This window comes from Microchirus variegatus (assembly GCF_963457635.1).
Source record: "Microchirus variegatus genome assembly, chromosome: 23".
Taxonomy (NCBI): Eukaryota; Metazoa; Chordata; class Actinopteri; order Pleuronectiformes; family Soleidae; genus Microchirus; species Microchirus variegatus.
In genome coordinates, this window is record NC_139824.1 from 15,583,872 (window position 1) to 15,598,079 (window position 14,208).

General features: G+C 40.1%; 1 protein-coding gene across 1 annotated transcript in view; it reads right to left on the reverse strand.

Moving 5' to 3' along the window:
* adgrl3.1 (adhesion G protein-coupled receptor L3.1) overlaps positions 1-14,208 on the reverse strand; it is a gene marked incomplete at both ends in the record, with an annotated part of 101,072 nt that overhangs the window by 24,955 nt on the left and 61,909 nt on the right. The window contains 5 exons of the mRNA XM_083909738.1: positions 1,568-1,777; positions 3,402-3,578; positions 5,411-5,616; positions 5,703-5,825; positions 10,526-10,709. Of these exons, the coding sequence (XP_083765864.1) occupies positions 1,568-1,777; positions 3,402-3,578; positions 5,411-5,616; positions 5,703-5,825; positions 10,526-10,709 (900 nt within the window). The remainder of the gene's footprint in view (positions 1-1,567; positions 1,778-3,401; positions 3,579-5,410; positions 5,617-5,702; positions 5,826-10,525; positions 10,710-14,208) is intronic.

Consider the following 14,208-nt stretch of genomic DNA (forward strand, 5'->3'; position numbering starts at 1 on the left):
CGGGTTGTGTGTGTGCGTTTGCGTACTTTTGCGTGTGTGTGTCTTTACCCGTGTGTGTAATCTACACTGTGTGATCATTAGAAATGGAAATGAGCGACTCCTTTGCCCCCTAAACTCATTGTCTCGCAGACATTAGGTAATCGTCTCTGGCTGAAAACCGCACCGTCGTTACGAAAGTGCGTCCGTTAGCGCTACCGTTCAGTGATTTAGGAGCGACTCTTTTAGATCACAGCATTGCCGTGAATGTGGCGCTCTATCTACGCTCTGATTCTTCTATATTCTGCTGCTAAAATGTTTAATGCAGTTGTCGGTTAGACTCCCTTCTTTTATGTCCCTGACCTTTTGCTGAGCAGTCGCTGCTTTATTTTTTACAGAATTTTCTCAGTATTTTTTTTATCATCTCCCTCTCTAATGCTAAATTCCCCCCTCATCCATATCTGTCCACTGGCTCACCATGTGATTTTTAATCCATTTACTGTGTGACTAGTTAACCACTGGTTAGCACAAATAGCTGAATTAACAATATTCAGTGTTTAGATGATGGAGTTTGTGTAAAATAACACAGTTCAGCTCAGGATAAAAGCATAAAAAACGGTGCCGTGTTCATGTTCCAAGATCCAAAAAAAAGGTGTCAGTGTTTAACGGTGATCTGTCCCTCTCATCGCGACTCAGTGCTGAGTCATTGTCTTTTGCAGCAGCAGCAGATCCACTGGTTTTGTTCATCCTTGGCATCGATCAAAAATCATATTGTATTCTCCACAGCGCTGCCAAGTAATATGCCCTCCTCGATACTCTCCTTCCTCTTGAAATTGCTGTGCTACTTCCATTTGAAATGTGGTCAGTCATGACGAGCTGCAGCGGCGACGTTGTCACTTATGTTTTTCCATCTGTCTTTTTAAATAACCACGTGGAATAAAAGGGTAAAGAAGGCTCGAGTAATATTGTAGTTTTGACCAATTCTGTCCTCTGTAATTGCTCCTTTTTTTGGCTTATCCTGTCTATTCTACTGCCCTGAACTCATCCGTGCAAGTGTTTACCACACAGAATGTTCCCTTAGCATCATTGTGCTGTAGTTACACTACTGAAATGTCTTTATTTTTGAAGGAAAAGCACTTTTTTTTCAATGAATATAACATTAAATGAATCATAAATACACTCTATACATTGTTAATGTGGTAAATGTGGTTAATGGATATAACTGAAAAATCTTCTTCAGCTCCCACTATAATAATACATACTTCCTACGGGCACTGCACTAGTATAACACATTTTGAGAAAGAAATTAAAATTTTGAGAATAAAAAAAAAAATTTGAGAAAAAAAAAAAATCTTTTGGGAAGAAAAATTAAAATTTTGAGAAAACATTTTAAAATTTTGAGAAAAACATTTTTTAATTTTGAGAAAAAAAAATTAAATTTTGAAAAAAAAAATTACTTTTGAGAAAAAAATTAAATTTTGAGAAAAAAATTAAATTTTGAGAAAAAAATTTAGTTTTGAGAAAAAAATTAAATTTTGAGAAAAAATTTTATTTTGTACCGGCTAAACAAAAAGTTTGTTAAACTTCTCACCGGCTGGTCGGCTCTGTTGATCCCGACCAGGAACAGCGACTCGGCGATGAACAGGCTGATGCACAGGTTCTTGTGGATGGTGTTGCGGTCGCTCTGCAGCCCGCGGAAGAAGCAAAAGGTGAAGATGCAGATGAGCAGACAGACCAGCGACAGCAGGATGCCCACCCAGGTGATCACGTCGAGGAGCAGGTCGTGCATGCTGTCTGCTTTCTGTGGAAAAAAAACACAAAAAAAGAGCGACATGAAGGAGGAGGAGGAGGGGGGAGGCGTGTTATTCAGTGTTTGATTTACCAACAAATCAAAATTGTCGTAACATGCGACGCGCCGCAGAAACAGACAGTCAGACGTCTTCCCTCCCTCCCCCGTTGACTGATGTGTGCGTCTGGTTTTGTGTCGCAGAGCGTTCAGGGCCACAGTGTTACGCTGCGCTGCACAGGTGTGCTGCTGCTTCTATCCATCAGTGTCTGGCAGCGTGGCAGCCAGAGCAATGTTCATTGCAAACATTGCACTGCTGTGATGGATCTACTGCTCAAAACCACCCCCCCCCCCCCCACCCCCACCCTCACCCTCACCACTGTGTTCACACAGGTTGGCCAGGCTCGCTCTGACCATGACCCCTTTAGAAAATAACACACATCCTCCGATCCGGAGGGAGCGTCACACATTATCAAGAGGAACGAGAGCCGATTTTTGTTAAAGACTTTAAGTCTTAACGTTAACAAAAGGTGGAGACAAAAAAAGTACTTATCCCACACACACACACACACACACACACAGCAGGACAAAGAGGTTTTTAATTCACTTCCCACTCTGACCTGTGGGCATTAAAATATAAACTTTATCATCATTCAAATAATAAAAGAAAGATTTGCAATTTAAGAGGACAACAGCTTCAAAATCAGAGCTGCAGAAATTAATGATTATTTTAGTAATTGAGTTATCTGTCGATTATTTGCTCGATTAATTGATTAATCGATTGTCAAACGTGGAAATGACGTTGTTCTAAATGTCTTGTTTTGTCAATTAAACCAAAATTATTCACTTTCAATGATTTCCTTGTTATGTGGAGCAAAGAAAGAAGGAAAATATTCACATTCAAAAGGCTAAAACGACCAGAAATCTTGTTTATTTGCTCGATTAATTGATTAATCGATAAATCGCTTGTCAAACCTGGAAATGTTCTCCAATGTCTCCAAAACCAAAATGCTTCCGTTTTAACGATTTCTTTGTTACGTGAAGCAAATAAACAAAGAAAATCTTCAAATTTAAGAAGCTAAAACAAAAAGAAATCTTGTTAATTTGCTCGATGAATCGATGAATCGTTTGTCAAACATGGAACTGACGATGTTCTCGAACGTTTTAATGATTTCGCTTCTTAAATATTTGCATTTAAGAAGCTAAAACAACTGGAAATCTTGTTTTAATCATGAAAAAAGCTTCAACCTAAACGATTAATCGACGATCAAAATGGTTGACGATTAATTTAGCAATCGATCCATTTGTCCGGCTTGTCATGCACTTCATATCTGAGTGCATATTTATTTTACTAACCCAGTGTCATCATCAGACGAGACAACAAATCAGCTGTAAAATTCCCTCTGCCAAGAATGATTACTCAGTATTAAAAAGACTATGAGGAGTTATCATCTATTTTCCTCCCTTCCTCCCTTCCTTCCTTGTTTCCTTCCTCCTTATCCAGGATCAGTTTGACCAGCATCACCAGCCTCTGCTAATGAAATGATGAACAACTGACCCTGTGATGTTGCCCCTCCCACGTCTGGCTGGCAGCAGCAGCAGCAGCAGAATGTGTGTGTGTGTGTGTGTGTGTGTCTACCTTGACCTCCACGTGGGCCATGAGCACGGCAAAGCTGGTGAGGTGTGTGCACGAGCAGCTGGTGTGTGTGCGGTTGGTGGCCAGCAGACGACAGTCCTGAGTCGACCAGAATCCCATCATGGTGCGTTTGGAGTAGCTCCAGAACGAACAGTTGGGATTGAAGTTTTCTTCTGAATTCTACGAGAGAAGAGAGAGAGAGAGAGAGAGAGAGGGTATGAGACGAGATATAGAGGAAGACATTACAAGAAATGGAGGGGGGGGGGGGAGGGGGGGGTGAGAGCGGAAGTAGACACACAACAGATAGTTAGTCACAGAGAGAGGTGGGAGGCAAGAAGCATGGAATTTTCACGGCAGCCAAAAAAGAAGAAGTGAGAAAGTGGTGGGAGGAGGAATTGGTCGGGGAAAGGATGGAAGAAGAAGAAGGAGGAGAAGAAGAATGAGCGAGAGGAGGAGAGAGGAGTCAAAGGCACACGACGACAACACGACAACAAACAGAAGGGACAGAATGAGAGAGCGCAGCAACAAACAAACACTGAGCCATAGCAGGAGGTGACAGTGTTGTGTCAGTCGCGAGCGGACGATCTGCGCGTGTTGTGTAAACTGCTGAAGCTGTGTGCACGTGTGTGTGTGTGTGTGTGTGTGTGTGTGTACATGTGTGTGTGTGTTTTAGCAAAGTTGTCTCAAAATGAGCAAGTGAAACTGCTTGGCGTGCAACAGAGACGGATCATGAACAGGATCAGTGCGTGTTTGTCCGCTAAGTAAAGTTATATAAAAGTGTCCAGACTTCTGCAAAACAAGCTTTATGCAGGGTGTGTTATTGTTGGTATTATTTATTTATTATCTTCTGGGATGAGTAAAAATCAGTCTGGGTCTAAGTCAGGTCTGATCAAAGCAAGTCGCAATTCAATGCAAGAAAATTGCCCAAAAAAATGTTGAAATAAATATATATATACATATACATACATATACATGCATATATATAAAATAATATATATATATACACATACATACATATTATTAATATAATATAAAATGTATTATTTTATACATTATAGGTGCATATATATATATATATATATGTATATATATATATATATATATGTATATATATATATATATATATATATATATATATATATATATATATGTACATAATGGGGAAACTGCATGGCTACATGTGTCATGTTCTCATTTTTCCAAGTCAAAACCAGACTTTTTCTCACTGTATAAATGCCTAAAACTATACATATACATATATAAACACACACATATATATATATACATACACATACACATATATATATATATATATAAAATGGGGAAACTGTGTGTCACATTCTCATTTTTCCAAGTCAAAACCAGACTTTTTCTCGCTGTATAAATGCTTAAAAATATACATATACATATATATACACACCTATATATATATACGTATAAATATATATATATATATATATAAAATGGGGAAACTGTGTCACATTCTCATTTCTCCAAGTCAAAACCAGACGAATGCTTAAAAAGCCACGTCTCTGTTTAGCGCTGTTATCTAATGATAAGGCAGACGCTCTGTTATTTGTTATTGTCAGCGAACCCCGTGGAGACTCTCAAATATCCATAAGCGGAAAAACCGCTAACATCAGTTATTTTGCAACTTATCTGCCCTTCATGTGGCACTGCTCCGTTTCCCTTCTACTTAAGACAAAATGATTTTTCTTAAAAAGCCACGGCCCCTCGCTCACATTGTTTTGTTACTTATTTTCTAATTGACAAATGTTAGGATTGCATTTTATATCACAGCTTTTGGGGGAAAACAAAAACATGAAAGTGACAGACTTTGTTTGTGCCAGACGTGGAGAAATAAGAATTACTTTCCTTTTCAGCCCCAGCCACAATTTCTCACCCATTGGGCAAGTTCTCACTCACTGGGTTATTGACTGTTGATGTCACTTTAAACTTGACAAACACCACCAAACTTCTTTTTGAATACTTTTTCTCATTTACAAAGTTACCTGCAGATGTTTGACAGTGAAGACCACAGGCTCAGACAGGTAAACCTTGTTGCTCTCCTTGTTAATGGACGCCGTGATGACCGGCGAGTTGACGATCACCGAGTAGTTCGGGTAGAGGGCGGCGCTGCTCATCCTGACGCTGGCGTTCTCCGTCGACAGGTAGGCGCCCAGGTTCCTGTACAGAACGAAGGCCATCCTGATCTCACCTGCGAGGAGACACACGTGTGAGGAGCTTTAAAGTCGTGAACTTTACTGTGAAAGAGCGGAAAAGGAAGAGGAATCTGTCGCGTACCGTTTCTGCCGTGCTGTTTCAGAGTGCTGGCCGACAGCTGGATGGAGTTCCCGTGGAGCTCGGACTGAGGGAACGTCAAGTCGGCGAGGTTCCCGTCCGTGCTCAGCCTGGCCACTTCTAACTCTGGAATTACACACACACACACACACATCATATAATAATAATGATACACATCCTGGCATTAGCATAGCATGTTAATGTTAGGATTTGTTTTGCAGCCTCTTATAATAACCATGTTTTCCCACTATGGTATAGGATGATATAAAGGTTTCCCATCATCCCGGAAAGTAAACATGTATCGTTTCGTGAAAAATAAGGAATTTTAGATAAGATTATAGGCTCTGACGCAAAATAAATGAATCACTAGGACTGTATGTTGCAAGGCAGACAGGATTTTGTTAGATTCTACACATATTTATCGATATAGTTTCTTTAACTAGTTGGTTTTGGGATACTGGATATGTGTTCTCGTAGATTATATCATTGATAATAACGAGTGATGGTACTGAGAATGTGTATTTTCTTTGTGTCTGTATGTATGTATATGTATATTTATAAATATATTTTTATATGTGTTTTCATATATTTTATTTGATTTTATTTCTTGGTCAAAAAATGGAAAACTCAATAAATAATAACAATAATAATGAAGTACATATAAATAATGTCTATAATAAAAAGTGTCTCACAGCAGAACACAGACATCAAATACAGTAAAAAGTCGACAAACTTCAGAGTGAAAAACATCAGGGTGGATAATCCAGCCTAAATCTGTTGTATTTGTGGGAATCTAATTTCAATCCAGGTTCATTAGCTCATTCCTGATTAAGGCCGTGTGTGTGATAACATTTCTAATTAACACCTGAGGTGTGTGTTAAATCAGGGCTGAAAACAGGATTGTTTACTGCAGCTTTGGCTGATTTTGCCAAATTTTAACCACTTTGAATTAAACCTTTTTAATGATTTTAATAACGATTTCAAATTACATTCCAATGTTTGATTAATTCCTGCTTGATTTTAAATGATTTTGATTTATTTCTATGATAGATTTGTAAAGCACTATGTGTAAGAATGGCGCTCTACAACTACACTTGCCTTGATTTGTGCTTTTTGAATGATTTGGGTGATTTGGACACTGCTATTGTGGCGGATATATATCTGTATGTATACATATATACATATATACACATACATATACTGTGTATATATAGTGTTCAGGCAATAGGTGTCACACAGAGGAGATGCAGGCGGACGTAAACACAGATACTGATGAGCAAATACTTGCAGAAAGAAAGAGAGTCCCTCTCTTCCACATGAGCCAAACTAAATATTTAAGCTATGTACACACACACACACACACACACACTCATGGCGGCAGGGTATCAAAACACACAGTCTAATCTAATTAAAGGATCCTTGTCATGACAGTCCTCCTCCTCCTCCTCCTCCTCAGAAACACCCTTGTTCATTATCGTTATCACACGCTCACGCTGCGACCGCTGTCACCATCGAAATCGATGATTGGGCTCCAATAATAACGCAACGTATAAACACAATAATAGCACGTTTTTGAAGTATTGTTGAAATAAGTGACTCCTGTCACTCGCTCTGATCAGAAAAGGTGGTGATGGGTGTTGATGGGCGGGGTTAAAATGTGCAAATGTGCAGGGAGAGAGAAGAAAGAGGAACTGGAGAGTGAGAGAGAGATGAGAGGCGGCATCAGGCCAGTTATGAATAAAACTGCAGAGATAATCACGCTGGATCTACCCACTGGATTAGCTCGAAGGGAAGATTAACAGCAGAGAGAAAGGAAGAGGAAAAAGCGATGGACCCAAATTTTTTTCCCCACTAAAAAGATAATTTCCCGTTTTTTTTTTAAAGTCCTTTTTTTAAGAGACGCGCTAGCCTACGTCTTCAAGACTGTTTATGTAAGCGCTCGTGTTTATGTGAAGAACTGGAGGAAATGCAAGTTCTAAAATAAAATTACGGAAGGTGAACGCGCGCGTGGGAGGACGTTTGATGGAAACGAGGCACAAACTTGAAGAGAAGTGGCGTTGGAAGGACTGACAGCCGGATTCGTCTGGAACAAAAACATAATGTTATCACCACGCTGTGCGACTTAAATAGCTGTGATTTCACTGCCTACTGATGTGAAAGAAGAAGGAAAAAACCTGAGAGCATCATTTGACATTCCACCATCAGCCTTAAGCGCGCACTGATTCAGCCTTATTCTCTTACTCATTAGCTTCTTTCTGCCGCTCCTCCTCCTCCACAAGAGAGGTTTTCACGTCTGAGTGACTGAAGTCCAGCGAATAATACCTAGATCGGAAGTTCCAATTAACGCTGTTTTTTAGTGTGTATCTGCGTCATTACCTCGTTTAAGAAGCCCTGAAGGCTCAAAACAAACAGTTCAGCCACTGCTGAGAACGCTGTGTTTAATTGCAATCTCGGGCTCAGCGAGATCTCTGAAAAAACCCGGTCCGGTTACGTAAACACCGGTTCTCCGGAACGGCAGATCCTCCTGCTCCGGGCACTAGTCCGGGTACATCCGGTTGCGTACGTTAAACAGCAGAAGAAGAATAACGTCCGTTGTGGAGGTGTTTCACGAGCGTCAGTGTCTTCTGACTCTGGGTCTGACTCCGGGTCAGAGGTCGTCAAAGTGACTGCGGCGGGGAGTCGTGAAGAAGCTATTTTTAAACACTGTTAAAACAATGTTTTGATAATGAGTAGCAGTGCATCCACTCACAAGACTGTTGGGAAGGCTCTGTGCTGGCTGGCCAATCACAACACACTGTCTTCTGGGGGTGAGATTTATGTCTGAAATATCGCGGCTGAGGACAGCGTCAGAAAAGAGTGATTTCTTTCGACTCGTTTACAGCAACTAGGAGGTTTTTGACCATAAAAACAAGTTAACGTATGTAAGTAGACCTCCATAACTAACATATATGTGCAACAGGACCACTCTATGTGGTGGATCATCGAGGGAAGCGACTCGCGTGGTCTGAGTGCGGATGAAACGACGGCTCAAATATTACAGTATGTCATCGTCTGAAGATGACAAGAAAAGATGACGGGAGGATCAGTTAAAGAACACGAGGTGAAGGAGAGACACCGTAATCACTACCTTATCTCTGTTTTGTCAATTCCTCCTACAAGTGGAGGAGAAAAGAAGACATCTGAAGAAATAAATAGATAAATAAATAAATAAAAATGATTGTCTCTGGGAAACGCCTGCTTTATAAGCCTCAAGGCCAGTTTTTCCTCTCCATGTATTATGTTAGATTAGATTGGGTCTCTGTGGATCGTATCCTTCAAAGCCTTTCAAACAACATTCTGGACCTCTTCATCATGACCTCCCTTTGACAGATGTATGTGCCTTCTCTAAATAATAGAAAGCTGTTGCTAATGTGGTCCAAATTCTATGAAATGTTGTATTTATTGCACAATGTTGTCTAATATTTGGATTATTTTCTCTCTCTAGCCTGACAGGTATTAATGAAGTGCAAATATTTGTAACTGGACTATAATGAACTAATTTAGAGGAATTAAATATTATCACAGCAGGATCGAGGTTGCACATTGTGTCATTTTTTTAATAAAGTGGAATGAAAGGTGTCACAAAGTATACACCTTTTTAAAATATAAGAATTCAGATGTGGCCGATTCTGATCGTGCGTTAATTCATGCGTACAAATGATGTCGTTTGTTTTGTTTTCCTGTCCCGAAAAGGTTCTTTGTGTCTTTAACACCCCTTTGTGGTAAATTAAATTGAATATATTCTGCTATCAGATCACCTAACAGCGTCACGCTCCACTTGCACGAACTCTAGCATAATATGAGAAAGAAGCATCATTCCGCCCTATTTCAACTCGTGTCCATTCACACGTACGGAAAACACGTGAATGATGATTTATTTATTTATTTAGCAACTGTGAATGTCTACTTTGCTGCTACTAATAGAGATCTGAGGTGGAAGGTTCCTGCTGTCATATAATGGCAACACTTTTTACTAAAGGCGCCATATGTAAGAATGTGGCCAAAAACAGTTACTACATCCAAATTCAAAATACCGAGATCTTTTAGGGTTTTATTTCTGACATAACTGGCAACCCGTGGTTGCTCGGCAGCTGAGACTCTACTGACTAAGATGATTGGTAGACGGCGGTAGGTGGCGCCACATGCCAAAACGTGATTTCAAAACATAAACATGATTTGCAGTCTGCAAAATATTTGTTTTAATGCAAATATTTTGTCTGTACTGTTGTTGTTGGTGAGTTCAGTTTGTTATATGAACATTATTCCTGAGTCTCTGTGACATATTAGGAGGATTTTATGGCCAGTTGCTTTAGATTTATTACATAATGCATATAAGTGCATATAAGTGCTTACTAACATGCATATAAGTAGCATACGAGCCCTTTATTATTAATTATTAAGCACCTTATTCTACCTTTATTATCACATGTATCTAATCATCACGTCACTGACTGTAAATTAGTGGACTGTTGTTTCTGAACAATGGTGATTATGTGCACCTTAATATAAAGTGTTACCCACATAATACATCATGACATTACATCATGTCATACACGTCATATTTTCAACAGCCTTTATGTTGTTATACGATCTGCAAAAGAATAACAGAGGAATCTAAGAAGCATCATTACTGCCAAAATGACTCTAAAGTAGACAAAACATCACCGCTGCATATTTCACACTTCTACTGTAGTGCAGTACAACACTGGGACTACACTTGGTGCCTTGCTCGAGGGCATCTCAACAGGATCCTCGACTTGGAAGGCACCAGAAAGAGTACTACTCACGGATGTTGTCGCTGCTCTCCTGCACCGTGTCGGTCTTGAGGAGGTTGTCGGCCAACATGAAAGCGCCCGTCTCCACCGTGTCCAGGAGCAGCGTGGCCGAGTGCAGCTGCTCGCTGGTGGGCAGCTCTCTCCACGCCGGCTGGGCGCGCGGCTGCAGCAGATTATTCACCGTCTCCACCATCGCCTGTGGCAGCAGCAGCAGAAACACAAATGTCACATGGAAAGAAGCTCGCGTGTTAACACTTTAATGCCTGTGAGGCTGCAGATGTAAAATCCCTGTATGGAGGCAGGGCAGCAGTCTATGGGATGCACTGACATGTCATGACAGAACAAAAAACGAGGTGCAGACGTAGCATTCCAATGCAAACAAAGGCAGGAAGTTACTCAAAGCAGTAAGACTGAACATAAACGTCTCTTTTCTATGCTTTTTAATGTATTTTGTAAAGCACTTTGTACTGTTCCTGTTAAATATCTCTTCATTAAAGGTTGTTGTGAAAGAAAATGCATCACAGATGTTTGTAAAAATCAAGCTAGGCTAATTAGCTGATCGCAATCGCGTGTGTTTTCAGCCACAAACCTGTTTCTTTTTCTTTTATTTTTTCAATCTTCTACTGGTTAATGTTTTATTTAAAGCATTTTGTACTTAGTAATGGTAGTTACCACTTTTTTCCTGATAAATATCTCTTTATTAAAGTTTGTTGTGAAAGAAAATGCATCACGGATGTTCTTAAAAATCAAGCTAGGCTAATTAGCTGATCGCAATAGCCGTGTCTCTACAGCCACAAACCCGTTTCTTTTTATTCTATTTACGTTGATTTTCTTTTATTAATCTTCTATTACTTGATGTTTTTCATACATATATTACCTGCTTGTTTGTAGTTTTTTGATTTTATATCTGAATTTTATTGTATAAAGGTTTTTTTTTCTATGCTTTTTTAGACGTAAAGCACTTTGAATTACCTTTCCTTGCCTTACTCCACACTTAGTAATGGTAGCTACCACTTTTTCCCCGTGTTAAATATCTCTTTATTAAAGGTTGTTGTGAAAGAAAAATGCATCACAGATGTTCCTAAAAATCCCGCTAAGCTAATTAGCTGATCGCAATCTCCGCGCGTCTACAGCCACAAACCTGTTTCGGTTTGTTTTTTTCCCCCCCTTTTTAAACCGTCTTATCTTGAAGTTAGAAAGCGTTTGCTTGGGGGTTCTGGGAAGAAATTAAGAGTTTCATCAGATAATGTCTGCTGGGTCATATCCAGCAGTGCAAAAACAGTTTTGAAACCCAAAAAATATGGAACCAAACTAAACAAGGGAAGATCTGCTTGACGCGTAGATGAAATGCTCTTTTGTGAAACGGAACTCGCGTCGTCTCCGGCTCGCGTTCCTTTATGCTCGTAAGAATGAATCTCCTCGTTTTCAGACGTGCGAACGCCACGCGTGCACACGTTATCTGAAGAGAGATAAAGGACGAGGGGAGTCAGTGGAACAAGTGGAGAGCAGAGGATAGCGATAAAAAACAGTGGAGGGAGTCGGGCGGTGACAGGCGTTCCACTGGGAACAAGGGGAAGCAGAAAGCGAGTGCTATCAAGCACACAGATCTCAGACTCCCCCGTCTGTGCCTCGCTCTTACTGTAGGCCGCCCTCTGCACACATGCAGAGGCGATTCTAGAGTCTGTAGGGGCCCGAAGCAAAAATTCCCAGGGGGCCCTTCCTTCCAACCAGTATTCATCACCATTGTGTTATAAATAATCTGACACCAACGAAAAATGTATGAGATCAAAATAAATTAAAAAAAATCAAAATTATTGAAATAACATGGAAACCTTGTAATTAAAAAGTATGTGAAACTATAAATATATAAAACAATAAAATACTGTAAATAACTGAAAAAAACACATATATAAACTGAGTAAAAAAGATGCATTACACTGTAAATAATCCTCTTCATTTTCCAACTTGCAGAACGATAACTTCACACAGGTTAACGTGAGGTGGGGCCCCTTTAGGGGGGGTTTCCTATTGAGATGTCATTGCAAATCGGCCATTGTTGTTTAAGGGGGACGGGGAGGCGTCAGTAAAAACAGGCTCCGAGTGTCGGGGGCCCCCTATCGGCTAGGGGCCCCCCAAGCATTTGCCTGCCTTGCCTGTTCGCAAACTGCGCCTCTGCACACATGCTTTACTCTTCCAGGGGGAAAGTAACGCAGGTGCCATTAAAAAAAAAAGAAAAAGAAAAGAGGGGTTTCCTGTAGGGAATTTGCAAGGGCAGAGAGGAAGAGGAAGAGAAATCTCTTTATTGGCATTTGCATCGTGGACCTTTTGACCTCCCTGTCAATGCTGCTCTGGGTCACGGAGAGGAGGAAAGACGGTGAGCGCGGTTGACAAGACGTAATGTGTGTGTTTGTGTGTAAAAGGAAAATCTCCCAGAAACGTGTTTACACAAAATCATGCGTCGCTGGCAAACTCGTACCTTCCTACCTGTTTATTTTCCGGGGGCGACGTCGTATTCCAAATGTAGATACAGTATTTTTCGCGCGCACGAGACGGGGTGTTTAGTCAACACGCCGCGACGATAATATGATGTCCTCTTTTAGCACCGCTAAGTTAATTAGCTGGAATGCATATCAGATGAGTTTGGGAGGGCTGCGTGTAAACAAAAACTAATTAATCCGCTGCTTCGGCACACAACCAAACACAAGCAGGAGTGCATAGGAAGCACACACACACTCACACACACACACACACACATGTCCTTGTACAGCATTAAAGTCGCCATATGTAAGAATGTGGCCAAAAACGGTTACTACATTCAAATTCAAAACACACAGGTCTTTTAGGTGTCGTTTTATGACCTAACTGGCAACCCGTGGTTGCTCGGCAGCTGAGACTCTACCGACTGCAATGATTGGTAGACGGCGGTAGGTGGCGCCACATGACAAAACATGATTTCAAAACATAAACATGATTTGCAGTATGCAAAATATTTTTTTAATGACAATATTTTGGCTGTACTGTTGTTGTTGTTGTTGTTATTCCTGAGTCTTTGTGACATATTAGGAGGATTTTATGGCCAGTTGCTTTAGATTTATTACATAATGCACCTTTAAGATATTCTAACTCTAACGTTTTTATGTTTTATTTATCTCTGATGTACAGCACAAAGTTGGATTGGATTGGATTAACCCATTAAGCTCTTTTAATGTGCTTTCACTTCCTGTGGTTTTATAGGTTTCATGATACAAGTACAGACACACACACACACACACACACACAATTGCGCAATTATTCTTTTTAGGACACAGCATTGACTTAAATTAATTTGGATGGCCTGAACAAAGTCTAACCCTAACTTTAACCCAACCACAATTCGAATCTTAGCACTAAACTTAACCAGTTCCTTCAAAATAAAGTTCTCACGACTGGTCCTGATGAAATCAATGTTTATACCAGAAAAGTAATACACGTTTAAAATAAAACTGAATCGTGGTATTCTTAAATTGTTGTACAAGCCCAAAACAAGTGATCAACTAACGTGAACCAGACAGTTGCGTTTTACTTGAACCCTCTATTATAGTATTATAACCTGAGCGTGAAACATATGCATAACTCCAAAAGTAAAAAAGCAGATTTTCTTGAAATCATCTGGGGACGCAGGTCTGAGCCTAAAGGAAGAAATTCATCAAATTTAG